This window comes from Eschscholzia californica, unplaced genomic scaffold, assembly GCF_041429995.1.
Source record: "Eschscholzia californica isolate CP2 unplaced genomic scaffold, dmEscCali1.0.p SCAF_4, whole genome shotgun sequence".
In the NCBI taxonomy this organism is placed as follows: Eukaryota; Viridiplantae; Streptophyta; class Magnoliopsida; order Ranunculales; family Papaveraceae; genus Eschscholzia; species Eschscholzia californica.
This window is the reverse complement of record NW_028238461.1, coordinates 2,735,301-2,758,898: the sequence shown is the minus strand read 5'-3', so window position 1 is coordinate 2,758,898 and position 23,598 is coordinate 2,735,301. Positions and strand designations below refer to the sequence as shown.

The 23,598-nt window shown below is 35.3% G+C and overlaps 2 protein-coding genes across 6 annotated transcripts; one reads left to right on the top strand and one right to left on the bottom strand.

Annotated features, from left to right (window-relative positions):
* The first annotated feature begins 4,327 nt into the window (after positions 1 to 4,327).
* On the top strand, positions 4,328 to 6,859 carry LOC147541536 (WAT1-related protein At5g07050-like). The gene is made up of 7 exons (XM_086638208.1): positions 4,328 to 4,622; positions 4,720 to 4,782; positions 4,886 to 4,999; positions 5,205 to 5,454; positions 5,560 to 5,718; positions 5,806 to 5,957; positions 6,429 to 6,859. Exons 1-7 carry the CDS (start codon positions 4,420 to 4,422, stop codon positions 6,724 to 6,726), a joined length of 1,239 nt encoding a protein of 412 aa, XP_086494334.1. The 5' UTR covers positions 4,328 to 4,419; the 3' UTR covers positions 6,727 to 6,859.
* A 260-nt stretch (positions 6,860 to 7,119) lies between these two features.
* On the bottom strand, positions 7,120 to 23,584 carry APC4 (Transducin/WD40 repeat-like superfamily protein). 5 transcript variants are annotated; one of them, XM_086638207.1, is made up of 21 exons: positions 23,311 to 23,584; positions 22,296 to 22,375; positions 21,971 to 22,089; positions 21,753 to 21,864; positions 20,239 to 20,330; positions 19,928 to 20,011; positions 19,305 to 19,544; positions 17,265 to 17,345; positions 16,560 to 16,711; positions 15,280 to 15,440; positions 15,060 to 15,160; positions 14,436 to 14,510; positions 12,992 to 13,171; positions 11,205 to 11,287; positions 11,022 to 11,120; positions 9,408 to 9,512; positions 8,836 to 8,980; positions 8,479 to 8,676; positions 8,075 to 8,227; positions 7,507 to 7,588; positions 7,120 to 7,332 (listed from the first exon to the last, which is right to left on the bottom strand). In XM_086638207.1, exons 3-21 carry the CDS (start codon positions 22,037 to 22,039, stop codon positions 7,238 to 7,240), a joined length of 2,307 nt encoding a protein of 768 aa, XP_086494333.1. In that variant the 5' UTR covers positions 22,040 to 22,089; positions 22,296 to 22,375; positions 23,311 to 23,584; the 3' UTR covers positions 7,120 to 7,237. The 5 variants fall into 5 exon arrangements, with proteins under 5 accessions (XP_086494333.1, XP_086494329.1, XP_086494330.1 ...); XM_086638203.1 differs by having other exon boundaries at positions 22,963 to 23,562; XM_086638204.1 differs by having other exon boundaries at positions 23,043 to 23,491.
* Between the last annotated feature and the right edge of the window lie 14 nt (positions 23,585 to 23,598).

Sequence of the window (23,598 nt, the reverse complement as noted above, 5' to 3'; positions counted from 1 at the left end):
TACAAAATATTGATACATCATCAAGATATGATAAGCACGATAACCGTCTGAATTTAAACATTCTAAAATACCGGGTCTAAAGGCCATCTAAACTAGAGGATTAATGGCCATCGAACTACTTTATTTATAAATGTAATAATCCAAACTCAATAAACTATGCATTCCACCTCCGTTAGGAATCGAACACGGGACCTCTAAAGTTTCAGAGTACAAGCCTTACCAACTAAGCTATTACTCATTAGCAATCGAGTTCGGTGCCAATGTTTTAATTTTCCGACAAAATCAGTTTTTCCGGTTGATAATTCTGGTTAATCAATCTCCCAACAAAAGAAAAGAATATTGAATTCTTTTTTTAAAAAAGTTGAATTTCCATGGACAGAAGTGAATATAATGGTCTTGAAACACCAATATTAAAAGAAAATCCATGTCTATATTATATTCATTGTTTTGCCCATTAGTTACAATTAAATCTGATATCTGTTGTAAAAAAACATGATGTGATTGCTTCACTCTTCAGTTTAACCAATAAAATTTTGAATGTTGTTGGAGGGTCATGTAAAAGTCGAAATATGTTTAGGGATAAGAAAACTCAGGAAATACTAGAGGGACTTGAGCTTGGAGAGATTTCGATAGGACAAGGCTTAAATCAAGAAACTATTCATAAACGTGTTGGTGATACACGATGGAGCTTGGTTATAATACTACGGTAAGCATTACTAGTATGTTTGATGGCTTGACGAAAGTGCTTGAGATTATTGGAAAAAAATCTTCTTATTCAGATCAACGCATTGAAACGAGAAGTTTATTAGACTCGGTATAGACCTTTGAGTTTGTGTTTAGTCTCCATGTGATAGGCATACTACTTGAAATTACAAATGAGTTGTTAAAAGCATTAGAAAGAATGACCAAGATATTGTGAATGTCATGAATCTTGTACGAGTCTCTCTAAAACAAACAAGAATTAAGAGCGAATGAGTGGAACTCTTTTCTTGATGAAATCTCTAAATTCTGCATTAAACAATGCGGTTGATGTTCTTGATATGAATGTTAATTTTGTAGCCCCACAGCAGAAGAGACGTTTATTACAAGAAGTAACAATCTAACATCATTAATGAGTGGAGATATTTTCCACTGTTATAGTCTTATAGGTATACAACTTCAAGAACTCAATGCATGTCTCCCTGAATCCAATACAAAGTTGCACCTGTGCATTGCTTCTGAGTTTGACACTAGTCTTATCTGTGTCATCTGTTACAGTTGAGATATCATTTCCAACCATGGACATCATTAAAGTCAATTGCACAAGTAGCAAGCCCGATACCTAACTGTCCCAAATGAACATTTTGGATAATTTATTTTATATTAGCCGATACCTAACTGTCCCAAATGAACATTTTGGATAACTTATTTTATATTAGGAACGCTTTACAACCGTCCCAAATGAACATTTTGGTAACTAATGGGACAAACTAATTAACCATGATATTTCTTAAAATGTATTTTAAGACACAATTTCTATCTATAAATATTGAGGGGTGATTCAATGAGCTCGAGCTCATACCGAGAGGTGTGAGCTCGAGCTCAAGACCGTTGGATCCCTCACAAACTACACACGGTCAAATGTATCCCACCTTTTTCTCCTTAATTAATGGAGTCCCTAAAAACCAAAGAAATGAACCCGTCATACTAATTTAATTACAACTCTGTCACTCTAATCTTTTATCATTTCTATAAAATCTTGAATTTAATTATTACACTATATTATATTTATAATTATAACAAATTTTGGATTTCTAGTCCAAAAATCTACCTCTAAACACACATTTAGTCCACCCTAATATTAATATAGGATTTTAAACCAAAATAATAATTGTAATGGATATTTAGTCCAACTTAGTTAAAGTATGTTTATATGTCAAGATTACAGTGTTTTTCTGTTTATTGATTCTTGTTTTGTTTCATAAATTACTTGTTATTTATTGTTAAAGTTTCATACTTTATTTCATTTTTTTCATACTTTAATTCATTTGTTTTTATATGTGTTATACATAACACATTATGTATCAACAATGTTACATTATGTATCAACAATGTTTCATCAAAACGGAAAAGGACTAAAAACCTATTTTTTGAGAAGATTGGACCTTAAACCCTTTTTGAATTTTATTTTGGACTTAAAACCCATCGACCCTATTTATAATGGCATAAATTCATCTTAGCATCTATGATATTGGACAAATTATTGAAAATTCTAAAATTGGCAATTTTTTTTTTGAATGGTTAAGCGCGTGCCTCGAATCTTTGACCTCTAAGGTGGAAGATTACATCTCTTACCACTCCGACCAAGGATTGTTGGCTAAAATTGGTATGTTAATGATAGTTAATTCATCATTTTTGAAGGAGACACCAAAAAAAGGTTGGAATAAAAATATAAATATCATAAAGAATTTTTTCCTGTTAACAACAAATTATTATTTTTTAAAATGCACAATACATTGTGACCATCATTGAAGCATAAGAACCGAAGGAAGAAAAGTAAAAAAGATCAACCCAATTTCTTGTTTTTTCTGTTTGGGTTTTAGTGTTTTCTTGGTATAATGTCTAGTATAAAAACTGTTTATTACTTCACTGTAACGTTTTTTTCGTGTCTTAAAGAAAGATGAAATTATTTGTTATCAACGTACCAATTTTAGAATCTATAATATTTTGTCCAATTTCATAATTGTTATAATAATTAAATTATGAACTTCATAGATATGATAAAGATTAGTATGTGGCAATCTTGTAATTAAATTAATAGGGCTGGCTTATTTCTTTGGTTTTTAAGGTCTCCATTAATTAAGGAGAAAAAAGTGGGATACATATGGCCGTGTACAAATCCTAAAGAATCTAACGGTCTGGAGCTAGAGCTCTCGAGCTCTTTGAATCACCGCCCTAAATATTTCCTACTTTTAACAAATAAAAATTCAACTATTTTTCATTGCTAGTTCTTAGGAAAGTCTTTTTCAAAGATTCTATATGAAACCGAGATAGTTACCTTTCAGAAAATTCTAAGGATAGCGGGGATTCTTATGCTTCATTTTTCTGAAGGGTTCTTCTGTTTCAAACATAGAAAGGATTAATGTCTTTAAGCTTGAAACCATCAATGTCTTAACATGTATAGTTTTGGAAAATGATAGAAGAACCCATCAATGATGGGAAATAAAACTAATCATGGAAAGCACCTATTTAATTGGAGAGAGGAAACTGAGAGCAAAATGGAAGTGAAAAAATTACCTATTAAAGGAGTTGCTTAATATATGTGGGGGCCAAAAATAAGCTAGACACATATATATAGAGACAAATAGGAATTAACTCTTAAGAAGATCCCTTTAAAAAATTAATAAAAAATTAAAATGTCTGCCCCTACTACTTATAAAAAATTTGTAGAATTAGATTGAATTCTTACATATAAATGAAAATTCTGATTTATCTCACAAAAGAAAAAAAGTTTATAGAATATGAAAAAACATGATATAAGAAATTGTTTTTGTAAGATAAAATTTGAAAAAAAAAACCTGATATAAAAATTTCCGTGAATAAAAAGACGGTAAAAATAAACATTCTAAAGAATAAAAAAAATCATACCAATGTCTCAAGTACGGATTAAAAAGGCATTGTTCTAGTGTTCCGGGGAATATAAGGAACTAGAAGAAAAGTTTGATAGTACAAACGAATATATGTTTATGATCTATAGAGACTCTGATATATTTCACATCGACAACACGCCAAAACTGAACCTAGACTATCGCGAAGAAACATACTAAATTGTACAACATAATGTAGATTCTTACTGATTTAATATGGAATACAAACTAAGCTATCGTATAATACGCTTGGCGTCCACGTGTGATGTACCTTATCCAACAAAAAATGTATTAGATACAAAAAAAAAAGGTCATGTAAAACTAGAATGTAGTTCCTTATAGAAAGAGAATAAGAATTTGGTACACACTCATATATGTACACTTTTTTCCAATTGATTTTGAGTTACATACCTAACAACTTAATAGTCCAAAAAAACCCTAAAAACGGTTGTTAGATAAGTGAGTGACTAAGTGGTCAACAGACTAAATACTACTAATCTGTTATAACATCTCTACTCTGTCCAGAAAAATGGGCACTATTCACTTAACAAGCTACTACTCCATTTAGTGACTGTCAGAAACGTTTTTCTTCTCACTCAGAGTTTACATAAACACACCATTAATGATTAACAGATAACTCCTACCCTCTCCTCCAAAAACTCATATAAATATGTGATGTTATTCATGCTTCTACCTTAAACAGAGAAACCCTAGCTAGCAAAGTAATTAGTACAAAGTTCACTAGCTAGCTTCTAGAGGTGTTTTTGTGACTTCTTAGTTGAGAATAAGATCAATGGAATGTGGAGGAGGTATTAAGAACTTGTATGAAAGATGCAAACCTTATCTAATAATGGTTGGTTTACAATTTGGATATGCTGGTATGAACATTATAACTAAAATATCTCTTAACAATGGTATGAGTGAATACATTCTTGTTGTTTATCGCTACGCTTTTGCTACGGCCACAATTGCTCCATTCGCTATCGTTCTTGAGAGGTATATATTCATAAACTTAAACTTACCCTTTTTAAAACAATGAAAAAATGATGAACATCTTGGCTAACTTGGATCTATTTTTTGTTGAATGATGTAGGAAAGTCCGTCCGAAGATGACATTCATGGTGTTCTTGCAAATCTTTGGCTTGGCTCTTCTTGGGTTAGTAGTCTATATCATTCATGTTCTTACTTTTGTGATTTCATGGAAGATGGCCATACATTATTTTTCTGATTTTTTTTTTCCGTTTTATTTTATTTCACAGACCAGTTGATCAGATTATCTACTACTCCGGGCTAAAACTAACGTCACCTACCTACTCGTGTGCCTTGAGTAACATGTTACCAGCGATGACGTTCGTCATAGCCTTTATATGCAGGTATTATTAAAAGTTAAAACGTGCAGAACTTTAGTGATTTGATAAGATCCAAAATGGTGACTTGTGGAAAGTAAATCTATGGTTGGACCAACTAAGATATACGACCCTCGGTCGGCCCTTGGGGTTAATTATTTTTCGACCAAGATACATGCATCTTTTTGCCCTAAATTAGCTAAATTTTGTACTTTTCATGAAATGAATGAAGGATGGAGAAAGTAGAAATAAAGAAAGTGAGATGCATAGCAAAGGTGGTAGGAACACTAGTAACAGTGGGAGGAGCTATGTTAATGACCTTGTACAAGGGACCCATCATGGAGATGGTGTGGGCAAAGCATAAGGATCCTACTAAATCCTCAAAAAACCCTATTGCTTCATCAGCTGATAAAGATTTTGTAAAGGGTTCTATCCTTCTCATGATTGCTACTCTTGCTTGGGCTTCTATGTTCATCTTGCAGGTAACGTAAAGGGAAACGTTATATACACTTACTGTTTTTACCTGATACACTCACGGTTATTCACACTCAAATTTGGGGTTGATCTTTTTATATGAAAATGTGCAGGCAGTGACTTTGAAGAAATACCCAGCAAATCTTTCACTTACAGCCATGATTTGCTTTGTGGGCACAATACAAACTATTCCGGTCGCTTTACTAATGGAGCACTCCTCTTCTGCTTGGATTGTTGGTTGGGATATGAGCCTTCTAGCTGCTGCTTATGGGGTAACCATCTCTCTCTGTTTCACTCTCTTAGAGATGTACTCATGGTCATATTAATTAGGGTTTTCATGATATGGTTATCATGTACAGGGTATTGTTACTTCAGGTTTAGCTTACTATTTACAAGGACTAGTTATGAAGAATAGAGGGCCAGTGTTTGTGACTGCTTTCACACCTTTGATGATGATTATAGTTGCTATTTTTGGTTCTTTCATTCTTTCTGAGAAGATTTATCTTGGAGGGTAATTCTCTGTTTAAATTCTTAATTAGATTCAAATTAAGAAAAAAATACATGGCAGATAGTATGACCGATTTGAATCCCGGCTGGGAGACGTGGCCGTGCAAGATTTAGAGATAGTAAGTTCAACACTTTCTCTCTCTAAATCTGGCCCACCACGCACTTCGATCGGGATTCAGGCTGGGCATAGTCATTTTCGAAAATTCTGGTTTTTCATATGTAATTTTTTTTTTAAACCAACTGTTAACATATTATTTATAAGTCAAAGTTTACAGGAAGAGAAACAAAGCTTCTACGTATGAGTATAAAAACAAAAAATTATCTTGCAGAACACACTCCTATTAGCAACCTGCAAGACTGTATTATGAGTCCAATAGATCTTCTCAGATCTAAAACCCCTCCAGCCAACGTAAGCCTGGCCTCAACAGCATACAAGAACATGACCATATTTAAATCGATTATTTTTTCCTTGCAGTATTCTCGGGGCTTTTTTTATTGTAGCGGGTTTATATGCTGTTTTATGGGGAAAACTCAAGGACCCCATAGAGAAGAAAACTGACATTGTCACAGAAGTAGATAGCAGTATCGAAGAAAACAGTAAAATGTCTACAGTCGAGGACATCGAAACAGGAAAAGAGGTTTATATGGATATAGCACAAGGTAGCAGCTCTCCTGTTGTAATTGTTGATAGTCAGGAATCAGAAATCGTGAGTGTTGATGAAGAAATAAAAAATCCCATAATACCTCACTCTGAGATAGAAATTGTTGTTTAATTAGCAGTACTTCATGTAGTTTTTTGTAAATTGAGATTTTCGGTTTGGGAAATGGGGGCTGAAGGATCGCCTTTTAAGTGAACTTCATGTAGTTTTTTGTAAATAAAGTAGATAAAATGATGGGGTTTAGACCGAATTTTATTACGCGGATGCAATTTTTCATTAATCTTGTCATTACAACGGTTATCTGTGTTCATGACGGGTATCTTGGTTAGAAGGTAGCATATGTATTTCTGGATTGGTGAAATGAAAATTTCACCCATGTCTGGTACACTAACCATGATCTAGCTTTTGCCAAGGGGTACGCGTTAAAAATTTATCCGTTTACTAGACGGTCAGATTACAAAAAATTTTAGAGCCCCGAGTTAACGTCAAAATGACTTAAACAGTGAATAGAATGAACACAACCCTGTTACATTAATTGGAATATGTTCATAAATATTTCAATGTACAATATATCTAAGCGGATAATTACTAATAGTACACGGGGAAGAAAAAGAGAAGAGTATACTCAATCAACATCCGAAACTTCATCTTCATCTTCCTCCAGGATATAAACCAAAGCACGCTTACGAGCAGCAAATACACAAGCAACACCTCTTGAAGCTGCAGAAAGATTCCGTAAATTCAAATGGTAAATGGTTCGGAAAGAGCGCATTTTGAATGAAATGGAAGAACAAGAGCTAAAGAGGATCTAAATATTTGAACTTTTACAAAAAAAATCGGAGTCGGGAGTTCCCAAATTAACACAAGGATAAGAAGCTCATAGCGAGTACTTACCACTAACAGCTAACGGAGCTATTACTGAGTGAGGAATAATTCGAACTTTTTCGTTCTCCATTTGCAATTCCACAGCAGAATCCTGAAGTGTACAGTAATACCCTTGTTAGCAAAATATTGTCTTCATTTACAATATTGAGTAATGCTAGCGACAACCAAAGTGTATCAAGAAGAAACAAATCTTATGCATATCTAAACTACTAGTTTACGAAAGAACGGGAGATAGTCGAAGCAATTTGAATTTCAAATAGTGCTGCAGTATGAACCATACAGAAGAAGGAACACTTCCTTGTTGACAGCCATAACTTAGATACTGAATCGAAAAACAAGAGGATGTAAATGTTTACTGTGTCCCTCTTCTGGCCTTCTAAATCCGCTGTATCCAACACCTTAAATCGGTGCCAAATACTGGTACCCATATTGGTCTCCATGTCACACAGGCTATTTTTATTCCTTTCTAAAAGATGGTCGAGATGAAATTCAAAAGAAGACCAGTCTGCTGTAAAGAAAGGAATCCACAAACCGAAGGGGAACAAAGAAGACAACAATAAGCTGCAAGAAGAGATACCTTCAAACTCTGCAAATTCCATTGGATTGGATATGATGATCTTGTAACAGTGACAAATGGAAGATCAGTTGCTTGTAGAATCATCATCCGACCACTCCCGGTGCTATCAAAGTGGGCATCTGTCGCATTGAGTAATAAAACTATCTGGCTCTCCTGTATTAAATTTCAACAAAATATTGGATTTGGTGCCACCAGTAAAAAAGTCAAATGAACTTAAAGAGAACGGTAGAATCTAAGCAGCAGCTGATCTCGACCGAGAACTAGGGTCATTCTATTTTGTTGGTTTACAAGGAAATGGAGAAAGAAATATAGCAAACTTGCTGAGAAAGGGCCCTGGGCTTAGGCTACACTAAAGACCGAGTCTGTTTGTGAGCTCAACTAGGCAACTACTTTCAGTTGAATACCTTATATAGGGAGACATCCACGCAGTCGTATCCATCAGGAATAATCAATAATACAGCTTCCATCGAAGTATGACCTGTCTCAATGCTACTTAAATCATGCATAAATCCCCTTGTTATTCCTATACAATTTGACATATCCAACAAAGACTTCTCTGGTATTCTGAAACAAGTGTAATCCATAATCCTGTCTTGACATTCCTGAAACTCGTAACACCAGAAGAACCATTTAAGGGGAATGTCAATTATTCTACAAAATAACTAAGAAATAATATATACTTTCATTGGATCAGCGCAAAATACATTGGACTCTATTACAAAATATAACTCTTTGAAGTGTGAATAAAAGCTCTTGTTCACCTTGTAATAGGATATTGAAGCGGGAATGTTCATTGAAGCAGAAGTAGGGTTTTTAGGTGATGGAAGCGGAAACAATGGCATTAAATCTTTGCAGTGTATCTTTTTGGAAATTGTACTGAATGGCACTAAGAAGGCCTCCTTGAAACTGAAATTATGATGACATTATGGAGTTAATTTCAGAATCCAAACAATTAATATATTATAAGCAATGCAACAACCAGTCAACCATCAGCAATATACTATTATATAATCTGCGATGTTTGCTTCAAGATACATAACAATATAATCTGTATATGATCCGTCGATACTTGGTCTTCTGTAAAGCCTCAGTTTGCTACTACGAGATGAACAAATAATTGGGAAGAACATTTCTTTGGTGACGGCACAAGAAATTAAGCAACTATGGCCAAATAAGAAACTTTAACTATGATCAGAGGCCTCGAAAACCCTCCTGCTATATAGGCACTCTAAGCCACCTTTAAATATACTAATTGGATTACATATAAGACTTGCTAAAAGGAGAATATGGCTTGGCATCGCATTTTAAATAAAATGATGAAAAAAATATAAACCTAGCCTCCAACTGTTCAAATTCTTTAGCTAATGTTCTCCGCAAGTATTCTGTGTCAGAAAATCCGCCGAACTGAACTAGTTCTTCAACTCTTTGCATTGTTTCCCTGCAATATTGGAACTATGTATGCATTACTTATATAACAAAGAAAAGTTTAGTCCGGTCTCAGCTTAGAAAGGACAAAATGGAAGTTATTGTAGTAGTAAGACGGGAGTAGAAGTAGTTGTGACACTGACTGGAAGAATGGACTAACATATCATTTACGTTTGCCCTAATATTAAAAGGGTTCTTAAGGGCTTAAGGTGAGGAAGGACTCTAAAATTTATGTGGGGCGGCGCAAGGAGGGATGGAGCCAACATTGTATATATGTTTGTATTAGATCTCATATTAATTGCTATTTGATACATATTGTAATAAATTAGTAAAAAAATAACAGATGAATGAAATATTAGTATATTATATAATATAGTAATTTGAATGAGCAAACACCAAATTTTACGGTCATTTGTGAATATGCTAAATTAGAGATGCAAGGTAGCCAAAAGTTAAGTTGATTCCTCTAGAGCTATGGAGGAGCAACTGATATTGACAACATAAAATATTAATTTGATGTATTTCACATATTAGATGTGGTCAAGCAGATGGCCATTTAAGAAAAGAAAAAAAAAGAGGAAAGATAACAGTGTCCCAATGGTGACAAAAACTGAAAAAGAAGAAAAAAAACTGTATATAACTTGTAGCATTTGAGGCGAAGAAAATGATATATATATCATTGCATTATTCTGAAAGAGGTCCTTTAGCAAAAGACCTATGCAGTTAAAGTCGTCCGAGACGACCAAGTAACTCGGGACTCGGGGGTATCCGAGCCGATCTCAGCCAAGTTCCCGAGTCCAGGGTTTTCTCGAGTGACCCCGCTGAGTTTTGGTCTGACTCGGAATTTCAAGAGCATTTTGGAATTAAACTCTGACTTGATGCATATTATACTGAATTGCTCTTTTGAATTCTTGAAACATGTAAAGACATCTAAACTTTTGGAAACTACTAATTTACTAATTAAAAATTCTACTAACTACTAGTATCCAATTTATTTAGAAGTAACAAAATGCCGAAGATCTAAGAATCTGCATAATAGAAAGTTTGAAACTTTGAAAGCTAATAAGAACTAAATACTTTTTTGCAAAAAGAACTAAGTACTTCAAACAATTCTTTGAGAAGAAAAAAGAAATTGAATCTAAAGAGAAAAAATTTGAAGAGAACAAGACTTGATAACTTATTACTAAGTTATTAGCTTACCCATGAGTTTCTTAATAGTTGAAGTAAGTCATGATATGAATATTTTAATTTATAGTATATTTATTATTCTCTTAATCATTCGTAGTTGTGTAGTTTACATTGAAGGTATGAGCACTAAATTTGAATTGCATGCATAGGATTAAGATAAGAAATAGATATATGTCTTGATATAGTAAAGAATCAGAATTTTTTTCTCACTGACACTTGACTCGGCCCGACTCGGCCGAGTGACTCGACTCGGGCCTGACTCGGGCTCGGCCCTTGGCCGATCTCGAGTTGAGTCCAAGTTTAACAGCTTAGGCAAAAGTGACAAAGCACTTACGAATCAACTTCGAAGTTATGATCTCCTTCAGAGATATCTAACAATTGCTTGACAGGGTCTTGGTCATAAAGAAACTTCAAGAAAACAATCACAAGTTCACTGTAAGACAAAAAAGAGCAATTAGATACACAGAAAAGATTCTGCCATTATTTAGAGCGTAAAAGGAACATCTGAATGTCAAACCTATTGAATGGAGGAAGCTGATCAATGGGTTCAGACATTAGTAGCTTTATACACTTCGAGAGCCAGATGAAAAAATTTTGAAACTGAGACGGCAACAACATCAGAGGTCAGGTATAAACTTCACAAACTAATACTTGGTAGAATTATGTCCATTTAATGAGAGATGCTGTACAAGAATGATGTATTCCTCTGTAGGCTAATGCAAACAAGTATCAAGTATGTAAAAACTGAGAAACATATTTAGTACTTAGCCTTAAGATGACCAAGTGATCCGTAATAGTTTGTGTATTGCTGTCTTTTCATAACTTTCCATGCCACACGGCGGCTCTATACAGCTAGTAATGTGCCGAAATAGCCAAGTTGGTCAACCCTCCATGACATGGTTGAATGGCGTGGGTCAAGCCCTGTCATGCCTAGTTCGTTTTTTAGTATATATTTGATATTTGATTGTTATTCTACTTATTTCAACTATTACCCCGTAACTAAAGCTGGTCAAGCTTGGTACATAAAATATCATTAGAAACATGAACAAAATATTAAAAAATGGTGGCATTAACTCACAAAATTTAGATAAAAGGGATAAAACGTACTTCAACATTTTAAAATTAGAAAAAACCAACACCCAAGCTGCGTCATGTTTTTGGCTGTTCAGTGCTATACCAGGCTGAAAAGGGACCCATGGCTGGCCCCATAAAGTAAGTTATCAAAGGTGCACTGAAGCAACAGCTCAGCAGCCCAAGTGATAGGTTGCAAAAGAGATCGCCTTGCCTTATGTAAACTCTTCTTGGTTCAAGTGAAGTCACCTTCCTAGGCAAATTCTGCCTGTTCTCACATGGGGAACTTTGAGTATGTCGAATTGTCGATGAAGTCAAAACCCAAGATAGATTCATCCCAAATAATTAAATAAAGTAGTACAATGTTGATCTAAAAGTCCCAGCTGTTTTAAAAACCCAAACACTTGTTTTAAACTTGGCAACCCAAATTATACAAAAAAAAAAAAGCTAACTATTGTTTTTCCTGTCAAAACCTTAACTGGGATACAAGAAAACAGAAACGTAAACCCTCAAGCAGTTTCGCTTCATCGGCTTTAACGACTCTAGCTGTACTGTTTTTTGGTCATGCTGTTCCCATGTCTACACTATCCAACATGATTCTAAAATCTAAAAACATTTAAAAAGTTAATGTGCCAAAACTGCAAATCCAGCTAAAGATAAGGGAAGCAATTGGCAAGGTTAAATCTATTGGGGAGGAAGTTGAAGTAACATCTTTTTATACCAGAACATGCATAACAAAGTAATCCAATTTATTCGTGTATCCCCTGTAAGGTCTTTAACTAATTTATCTGACGTCAAACAATTAATTAACACAAATCGGTCATTAGTTACTGAATTTACATTTAAGGGAAGCTTGCATACTCTATAAGCTTGATAGTCTTAGTTAAATTACTTTTACGTGACAAGTTGGAAAAAAGAACATAGGAGCCCTACAGAAGAGTAACAATTACTGAAATAGGAAATCGGCAAGTTATAGACGCAACAATGCATATCATATATTTTCCCGAACCAAAGGACTAACATCTGATTTAGAAATAACTCAAATGAAGGCTATCAGAGGTTCAGATTCAATTGTTTTATTAGCTTGCGCTCTTTCATAACTAAGTCAAGAGGTTTTGGATATCAACCTATCATAGCCAGCAGCAATGGTCTACGGGAAAGAACAACGATAAGAAAAGAGCATGAATACATAAGATTTGTTGACTAAAATATGCAAGTATACCATAACAATACCTGAAAGACCACCGTGGCGAGCACCCTGAGAAATCTTTCAACTTGTACAAGCAACATGCCAGCTTTTTCTGTGGCATAATCAATAAGCTTCTCATCCAATCCAATACCCTGATAGCGAGCCCTCCATCTTGAAAGGCCTCGTAATTCTCCAATTCTAAAGCCAATTATTTCTGCAGCCGGCTGCAAATGGATAATTTAGCAGCAGCTGTTAAATAAATACAAGGATCTAGATAAGTTGAGATGTGAAACATGGCTGAAATGGTAGCCAGTAAAAACTTTACGTACAATAATCCAAAACCAATCATGTTCAATTCAGGTCTAGCTTCAGGGTAAGAAAATGGGAGTAACAGGGCACAAAAGAGAAAGGAAGAAAACTATTAATTTTAGTTCTTGTATTTTTATTGTATCAATACTTCCGTAGTACAAGTAATCCCATAGGTTTTTTCTCTAGAAAAGAACAACGCCAACTGAGAAACTCGAAGTCATCAGGTATATCTGCATAGACATATCAAATTTGGAATCAAGCACTGGAACAAAGTTGAATAACTGAACACTGATGTGACAGTAGTTAAGTACTTGAGTGTCCCCCACTGATCACTGGATCTTCTTCTTTCTGGTTACCATGAAACCAACATTGCTAGAAAGGTAAAAAGATGTGACTAGCTTCGTTACGGCCCATTCCACACAGTACAAAAGTTATGTTTGTAGATACAAATCATTGCCAACTCCTCTTGAGTAACACTTGTATACTTTATGAGCAGCAAGATACTCGCAGACAGATGTATAAAACTTATTAAACTCCACGAGCACTCTTGAGTACTTCCTGAGTACTCGCAGGTTGTCACTCCACAAAGTTAAATAAGAGATGTTGACGAACACATATCAGAATGCAATTAAGTCCTTCAGTAGGTGAACGAGTCAAACAAATTGGTTATCTCACTACTCCCCGAGTAAATCAGTGATATTGTGATCAAAAGAAGTAATAATGGGCTGCACTTAAATAACAATAGAGACATTCAGTATCGCATCAAGACCCAGTGGCCTGATTTATGCTTTTCCTCCCATGGTAGATTCTTTATAAAGGGAAAGCCAGCCAGCCTGCTTCATAATAGATAGGAGCCGGGATCCTTCTGCTGTTAAAAAGTGCCAGTTAAGTTGCTTCCCTCTTTTTATCCATCTTCTGTTTCGCTTGATTCCTAATTTTTTTCTACAAGTTTGGTATCCATAAATAGATACCCATCGAAATAATTAAGCCACTAAATTCATATATTGTTGGTTGACAAAACCATCTGCGAGATGCTTCCCAAACTTTGTTGAATCACTGGAAATAAATCTTGAACTACCCTTCTACTCTATAGAATATGGAAGACTCTTGGTTGAAAGTCCAAGACCCGCATGTAAGGAAGGCATGAAAATCAAACATCTGATCAGGAAAACCCGGTACCTGGAGATGCTCACTAACAATAAGATGAAGCTCCTTTCCAGCATTGTCAATAGATTTACTAACACGCTTGAGTCCCTAATCAAGAAAACGAATCAGCAACTAGATTCTGAATTTATAAATTACTTTACTTACAAATATGGAAAGTAAAATCAATTGGAAGACTTAGCGAAATAAAAGGTGGATTTTAACTTGATAATTACATAATTACAATTTTTGCAAAATTTTCAGTTCATTTCCAGAACTTAAAATTGCAAAAAAGTATCTGAAAGTCCTTTTACTTCTAACTTCCTTGCATTCATACATAATAACAGATACAAGTTGCAAATATCATCATCAACCAGATCAGAGTTAATGGTCTGTTATGATTGTTTGGACTTTTGCGCCTATTCAGAGATCTAAAACATAGTATGTATGTCGGATATCCCAGATCTGCACCTATGCAGCTAAGTGAGTCCGATGTGAACCATTCTTTCACTTTTCTCATAGGAATACCAAATGATTGCCAAAACAATGAATTACCTAATCAAAGATCAGCACTTTTTAACATACGGAGTGCATAAACTAGATAAATACATCGTGGAATATGCGTAGAAGTTAGAATAAATACATGAAAACATGTCATACCGCTTCACTAAGTGTATTCACAAGAAACTGATGAACTGGTGGACTTGTCCGAGCACCACCCAAAAGGCTTAAGAACTCCTCTTGAGGAGACGAATCCTGTCCTATAAGTGAGCAGGAAAGTGTCATGCAAAAGAAAAATAGTAAAAGGAACACAACAAACGAAATTACTTACTAATTAAACAAAGGATATATTTAAATGACTTCAAGATATTATTTGTACCATGGTCAATAATCAGAGAAGATAGAGAGTCAAACTTCTCGTGAAAAGTATGCATGGCATCACACCACTGCTTACACATAACTGATAGTGAAGCCCTGACAACCTCGATTAAATCCTCAATGTTTGACGCTTGTTGAGCCACCTGATGGAGCTCATTTTTCCTATGAAAGCAAAACCAAGGACTAAATAAGGAAGTAACGAACAACGTCCAACGCATGTATTATAGTATTTAACAATTTAACAATTCTAATTAACTTCAAGCTGATTATGAATTGGAAGCAAATATAGCATCAACACGTCAAACATGTGCTACTATAATTTATAGGCTACGTTACATCCATTAGGTATAAATCAAAATTATTTCTTATATTAAAACAAATACAATAAATAAATAAACAAGGCATTTTACAACTGATCCACATTCTCCACTTATATGACAAGTTAAAATAAAGAGTTAATTCTTATATGGCCCCCTACTTTGTGACCAGCTTCCTTTATGACCCCCTTTTTTTCGTAAATTCAAATATGGCCCCCTATTTTCAAGTAAATGTCAATACTACCCTTCTTAATTCTAAATTTAAAACATTTAAAAAAACTTATTTCCACCTCACCCCTATCTCTCCACCTCATCTCTCTCTACAACTCACCCCTCTCTCTCTCTCCAATTCACCTCTCTCTCTTTCCAACTCACTCCTCTCTCTCTCCAACTCACCTTCATCTTTTCCGATTAAAGTCGCAGGCCGGAAAATTTTCCGGCCGGCGACCTCCAAAAAAAAAAAAAATTTCCTCTCATCTCTCTCTCTCTCTAAAAACTCCGGCGAAGGGAAACCCCCTTCGCCGGAGTTTTTAGGGAGAGAGAGATGAGAGGAAAAAAAAAAATTTGTTTTGGAGGTTGCCCGCCGGAAAATTTTCCGGCCGGCAACTTTAATCGGAGAAGATGAAGGTGAGTTGGAGAGAGAGAGGAGTGAGTTGGAAAGAGAGAGGTGAATTGGAGAGAGAGAGAGGGGTGAGTTGTAGAGAGAGATGAGGTGGAGAGAGAGAGAGGGGTGAGTTGTAGAGAGGGGTGAGTTGTAGAGAGAGATGAGGTGGAGAGAGAGAGAGAGAGGGGTGAGGTGGAAATAAGTTTTTTGAAATGTTTTAAATTTAGAATTAGGAAAGGTAGTATTGACATATACTTGAAAATAGGGGGTCATATTTGAATTTACGAAAAAAAGGGGGCCATAAAGGAAGCTGGTCACAAAGTAGGGGGCCATATAGGAATTAACTCTAAAATAAATTACCTCTTCCAAAATATCGAAGTATCAAGAAGCAAACAATGCAATCCAACCAAGGAACCATCTTTAGATACTTCATTTTTTTTCTCAGAACTTCCTTCGACAAGTTCCGCGGAGCACAAAACAATCAAATGACAAAGATCTTTTGACAAAGCCACCTGATTAATCCATCAGCAGAGTTAGCTTTGGAACCCACCAAGGGACCAACAAAATCAGGTAATTATAGAGCATATATCTGGTATTTTACATCCCTATGAAACTGATATGAAAGAACAGAGACTAAAGTACCAGAATATTCTTCCGGGCAACTAGGCAAGACAAGAATATTATGTATCGGATAATTGTACGAAAACTACTTCAACTGAGTTTATATATCAGCACATTCAGAATGCCTAGTGGTTACAGGCTTCACTTAAGGACAATATTCATTACAAATAAACAAGAAGATCATGATTGCAACACTTCAATTACATCAAGATTTCTAAGTGGTGTAGTATCTTTTTGTTCTATCCTATTCCTGAGCCAAGTAACTAGGCAACTCATTTCCTCAAAAAGGACAAAAAATCTTGGCCACTCATTTTCAGAAAAGAATAACAAGCTCACTACCGTTCATAAATATCATGAAAACACATATCGACACACTCACACAGACATTCAAGCAGACACACATACTACATCTACAAAATCACTTCATGGAGGACAAAAGCATACCTTATAGATAGAAGCATTTGCAAGTTGGCAAGGAGCTACTTTGTCGAGAAGGGGAGTGCAAATGGAGGAGTTGTGTATATTCTGGAATATGCATCCATGCCCATAACTAAGTTAGAATAGAAATAGAGCAATAATATTAACCCATTAAACTTAAACAACTTTTGAATAAACTTAACGACATGGAAATGGGACAATTGTTGGCAGGTTACTTTATAAAGAGAAAGATAACAACCGAAACCATGTAAAATATTTATAAACGTAGGAACAAATCTAATTTTCTATGAGGTCTTACAACTGACAAGATAATACACAATGAATATCACTAACCATTCTTAGAACTATGACCTAGACATCAAAATGATGTTTGTACTGATTTTTTTTTAATAATATTGACTGTATGAGGTTCAGTCTGTGTTGTGAACACCAGTTATTAGCAGAGGGATGAATATTGGCAAAAACTCAGAAACTCCGATCAATATCCCTCATTTCAAAACAGACTGAAAACTCTGGAGTGGACTGCTGTGCTACACATGGAACCTTTTCCTACTTGATTCATACATCCAATGTTAAGTTCAGTATGCGTAGCCTAAAATTTATTCAACATCGATATGTGGAGTCCCTCAGAGGCCTAGAGTTTGTAGCTGGCACCTCAACATCAGATAAAACACCACAGATACTCAATTATATGGTTCCTATCAAACCATGCAAGTATCATTAAGTTTAGAAAAGTGATAAAGAAAACAATCCTGCAACTCTGACCAACAAGAAGTCATATACATATGATACTTTGGACTTTATATCTTTTATCAACTTTCATCGAAAATCGCTACCATTTGTCTTCATCAGTCAAATCAAGTGGCATAAAAATGACAACCATTTAATGATATCTGTCGACTACATAAGGCCTGGCCAATCCTTTTTATCTAGACCTCTTGCCCCTCGTCTCCGGTGTGGAATCCCTTAAATGCTCTGGTCTGTTTTCCAAAGTAAGCTCTTGGTGCCTCCTCAGCCCATAGAATGCAAGCCGATAACCACATCCATTGCAGGAAAGTTAGCAGCAGAGTGTGGGGAGAGGGGCTCATGTCCATTCCAGTAACTGGTCCGTGGAGGATGTAGCAGCATTTGGATCCTTACAGCTTCCGTTTCTAACTATGGTCGAGGGGGAGCTTGAACTTTCAACCAACTATTGTTTTGTACCCTTTTTATCTAATTACTCATAATCCTTGTATTCATGACAAAGAAGGGTATTCTATTAGTAGTATCTCATTACAACCCAGAGGAAAACACATAATCATAAAACATATCAAGATAAATCCATAGGTCAGCTAAGGTCTTTGTGCCTTACTACAATATATGCCATTTTCTAACTTGGTATTTCTATAGAACCTTCAAGTTTTCCATGCTTTCAAAATACCTAAGGTAAAGCTCAAGGTTTACGTCATATTTGCCTCCGTAGAGAGAATATACATTAACAATGCCTTCACAACCCTAGTGGGATATGGAACTCTAGGCTCCCAAGCAGTGGAAGGAGACATTGGATCTGAGCGCTTGCATGCTAGTTCCAAAGTCTGAAATTTGCAATTTATATCCAGAACAGAACCATCCAAGAATTTGGCAGATTTATCAAACTGCCAGAAAAAACCCTCTCTGTTTAATTTTCATAAACTAGTTCTAAAGTCTGACTCTGCATATACAACTTTTGTGCATTTACACGTATTCGTTTTAGTACCATAAAATACAACTCTAGGTCAACGCCATTTATAGACTTTGTATGTAATGTAACAGGTCGAATGGTGGTGTCCAGGATACATGGAAAGTAAGAGAAAAGGAACGTCAAATTCTAGAAAAATGAAGAGGTTAATTCAAAGAATGCATGATTAAACATCCAGGCATGAGTAAACATATGGGCGCGCAAAGGAAAAAGGGTATGTGAAAAGTTTTTTGCTCAAAACCCACATTGATGCCATAAACAGTTGAAAGCATCTTCAAATATATAAACATAGAAAGGAAATGAAAGGAAGAATGAAACGGATAACTTACAATCTTTCCTATTGGGAAAATTCCAAAAATACTGAAACAAATGATTCCCTCTTTGTCTCCGCTGCATAAAATGTTAAACCGCTGATGTGATGTATTTGATAGTTCTCGAAATGAATCTTCACTATCATCCACGAATGCAGCGTCACCAGATACTACTCCTGGCATGCGAGGAACCCTTGGGGCAGAAGGGTAGAAACGCGAAGTACGGTCTTCATAAGTCAATAGGTTATTACTACCATCCTGAATGCAAATGTTTGTTAAAAAAGACAGCCAATACATTGTAAGAGGAAGATTCAAAAGTAAATTGCTGCTTGTTATGATAAAACTAGCATGTGATATGGTCCATAACGAAAAAAAATGCAAAAAAAAGAGAGTCATGCTTCTCAAAAATTGTTCTAAGAGCTTCTGAACTTGAAATATGTCATTTAAATAAGCTCCGGACCAGTGTTTGGAACAACACGTAAACATCATTCTGGACCTCTGGTGATCTAACTTCTATGTTTTATAATAATCAAATGCAATTGAGATATCACCTTACATAAATTTGGGGAAAGAGGAAGCTAGCATGATAGATAGAGATCCATGACAGGAAAATATGAACAAAAGGCAGGTGAAATACATACTCCTGTTGGTGTTCCATCTTCCTCCCAATTAAGACACACGACAGCCACACTATGAGACTTTATGCTTCTCAACAGCTTTCCATTCTGTAGTTTGGTAATAATAAGTGCATGTTTTATACTCAGAAACATTAACAGCACTACGTATACGAAACAGAGGCAGTGTATTCAAAAGAGGCATTCTATTCAAAAGAAAAAACTATACAGAACCCATAGCAGCAAAGAAATATATATATATATATATATATATATATATATATATATATATATATTTATATATATTGTTGAACAAATAAATCTGATATCCAACGCACCTCAACATCGTGCAGAGAAATGGTTCCATCCTCAAGCCCAACAGCTATAGCTTTACCATCAGGTCGCCAACACAGCGACGCTATGCACCGTCCTAGAGAAGATTGAGTTTATCTTACTAGTTGAACAACATCACAAAAGTGACCAGACATTTATAGAATCAGCAATTATGATCCATCACCAATGACCCTCCCGACACCCATTAGAGGATCCATACACATTCAACAGTATCTTAACTTGACATTAGAATACCACATTGGGTAGTCCCGTTAAAAGTAGGATCCAAAATAACAATCTTATACACGTGCAACCACGCGTTGTAGTTGCATAAAACAAGTTTGGGTGCAAACTATATAAATGTTTTTCGCACCAAACAATCAGCATACAGAAAAGGGGTACCGGAGTTGGACAAGGAGGAAGGGACAAATGAGATGTCTACCACAGTAGTCGGTGAGCTTTCAACAACTAAGAAATTATCAAATTTTAGATAACATCAAGCAAGGGCAGAGCCAGGATTTCATTTTAGGCAGGGTTATCTTAACTTCAAATTCCGGAGATAAAACTTCTAGTTACGATGCATTAGAGCTTGCACTAGATAATGTAACTGTAATCTTTTCAACTACAACCGCTTCATGATTTGAATCATCTCATATAAATATTTATTACTTTTTATCAGTGTATCTCTACAATTGTACAGAGTGATTTTTGCAATTAAAAAAAAATCGAAGTCACATATGTTCTCTCATGCAAAATAGTCACCCAAAAAATGTGTGGCCCTTATATCTCAGTCATGTTAATAATCCGAGAACCCGAGTAGTGTTAATTGAGCTCATATATTAATATATTTTAGTTTTAGACCACAAAATCATGGTTTGTGTGCATAAAACACCAATCAAATTGACAGAAAAACGATGTGTTACCCAGTAAATAGTGTAAACAAGCAAAAATATGGGTTTCTTTAGTGTTTGTCCTAAAGAATTAGTTGAGGACTACCTACCATTGATAGCTTGATGCTTAGAGAAGGTATTCACATCAATCCATCTATTACGTGCAAAAGGGCAAACCAGTACTCCTTAAAGATTTTAACCAAGCTGGGATGCTTTCCAACTACTTTTTTCTTTTTTAAGTATTTCGCTTGTCTTTTTTATTCTGCTCCATTTCGCAAATATTCCTCATCCTTTTCAGTAAAATAATTCATCCATCGTCTTTTATATGTATATACTACGTCATTGACCCAAAAACACTGCTAATCGTGCCCCAGCAATCTACTGAGTATTAATGAATGCAAGAACTCATCTATAGGAACCACAAATTAGAAAGAAGACCATCTCCAAATTCTATCGAACTCTGAACCTTTTTCGCCACTAGAGTGAAGTAAAGTAAGCCACTATCTAGTAATTCCTTTAAACATTCCTAATTTTTAAAAGTGGGTATCTTTATAAGAAAAATCTGGAGATCAAATTAGAAGTGAGAACCCTAGATAAAAATTAGACTTAAAGAGAAAAAGAAGAAGAACCTGGAGAAATGGTCCATAATCTTTGCCAATTGAAACGATGGAGAAGTATTTTTGAATCTTCTGTAACCATGGCTAACAAATCCTTTTCTGGATTCCACTCAGCGATTTTGATCTAATTTCGACAAAATGAAAATTTTTCAAAAAATAGAAAGGTCTAGAGAAGAATGAATTAGTGAAACTCAAGCAGAGATTTTTCTTTGTTGGGCAATAAAATGAACCTGAGCAGCTACTGGTTTGTCGAACTGAAGTTGGAAGGGAATGCTTCCTTGATCCTCATCAGTCTCCATGGGGACAGAGAGAGAGAGAGAGAGAGAGAGAGAGAGAGAGAGAGGGTTTCCTGCAGGGAGTGAGAATGGAAAACGTGAAATTGAGAGGCGGATGTTTGAGTTGAAGACTGGTCAACCGAGAAACTTGTTCAGTTGGGGGGTCTACGCCTAAGAACCCCAACCAATGATGGAAGTAAACCAACATTAGGGACACCCCAACTAAAATCCAAGTTTTACTAGTCAATCCCTTCTACTGAAAATGTAAATATTTAAGTACCTTTTACAAGTTTTTATTTCCAGAAACGGAGATTCGGCAAGTTCGAGACAATCGATTTGAAGATAAACGTTGATAAACCGCTGCAAAATGGACCATCATGTAAATCACCCATACATTTGGCACATAAATTGAAATGAAGTACAACATAACAATAACATAGTTATTTGGAACTTCAAAGTAAAAGAGTGGCAATTAAAAGTCAGTACAACTCAAAAGATTAAAACATCATCACATCATCACATGAACTCAAAATAGATTCAATCAGACAACACCTGGACAACAAGATAACAACAGTAAAGGAAATTCAATGAAGACTATCAGAATCAAATATATATATATATATATATATATCCATCTATAATTGTTGTAAAGCTAATAATCCTTAACTCTAAAACTGAAATTTGAAAGCTAATATATACTCATAGCCAAATTTCGAATCTGATAACATCTTCGTAACAAAAGAAAAACTTATACAGTTATAGCATATAGTTCCTATTTTGACTCTCCATTATCAAGCAAACTTGTAGAAAAGTTTGATCCTAATCATCCTATACACTTACAGTCAGGTTTAGCATGTAACGATAACCAATTGAGTGGAGCATTTCTACAAACACCTAGTGAGCAAGATGTGGATAAATTCAAAGACATTGGTAGAAAGATAAACAACCTATTTAAAACTGAAAATGATTGTACTACTACTACATGATTTGGATACAGTTAAACTTAGAGCACGTAAATATGAACTACCTGGATGAAGGTGGAGCAAAGAAAATTCCACTCAAGCAATAAAAACTGAAGAAGAAGAAGAGAAATCGAAGCAGTTTCTGAAAGAGAGAGAGAGAGAGTGGGAGGAGTTTAGAAAAGGGTAGTGCGAGGTAAAAGCCGGTGGTATTTTAACGTGCATTGCCTCAATCACCAGACATATCTCTGTACCCGTTCTAGTCTTGTAGATGCAAACAAAAGCAAAACAAAACACAAGCATACCCCCAATATATGATCGTGACCGAACACATACTCTAGTCGGGATTCAAGTATAGTTTCACCTGTGTATGTGGACGAAAAATAAGAGTAGTTTACTTTCTCTCTCTATATCTTGACCAGACACATACTTCCGTCAAAATTGGGTCCCGAGTATAACATCAACGATGTTATGGTATCACTTAAGTCGGCTTGATCGAGTTTATCCCATGGTATATTTCCTTGTTTCATAATTGCAAGATAACGTAGTGTGTTTTTTTTTAGGATAACGGTGGTTACAGAATCTCTCTCGAAAGATATCACGTTACGACACTTGTTTTACAAC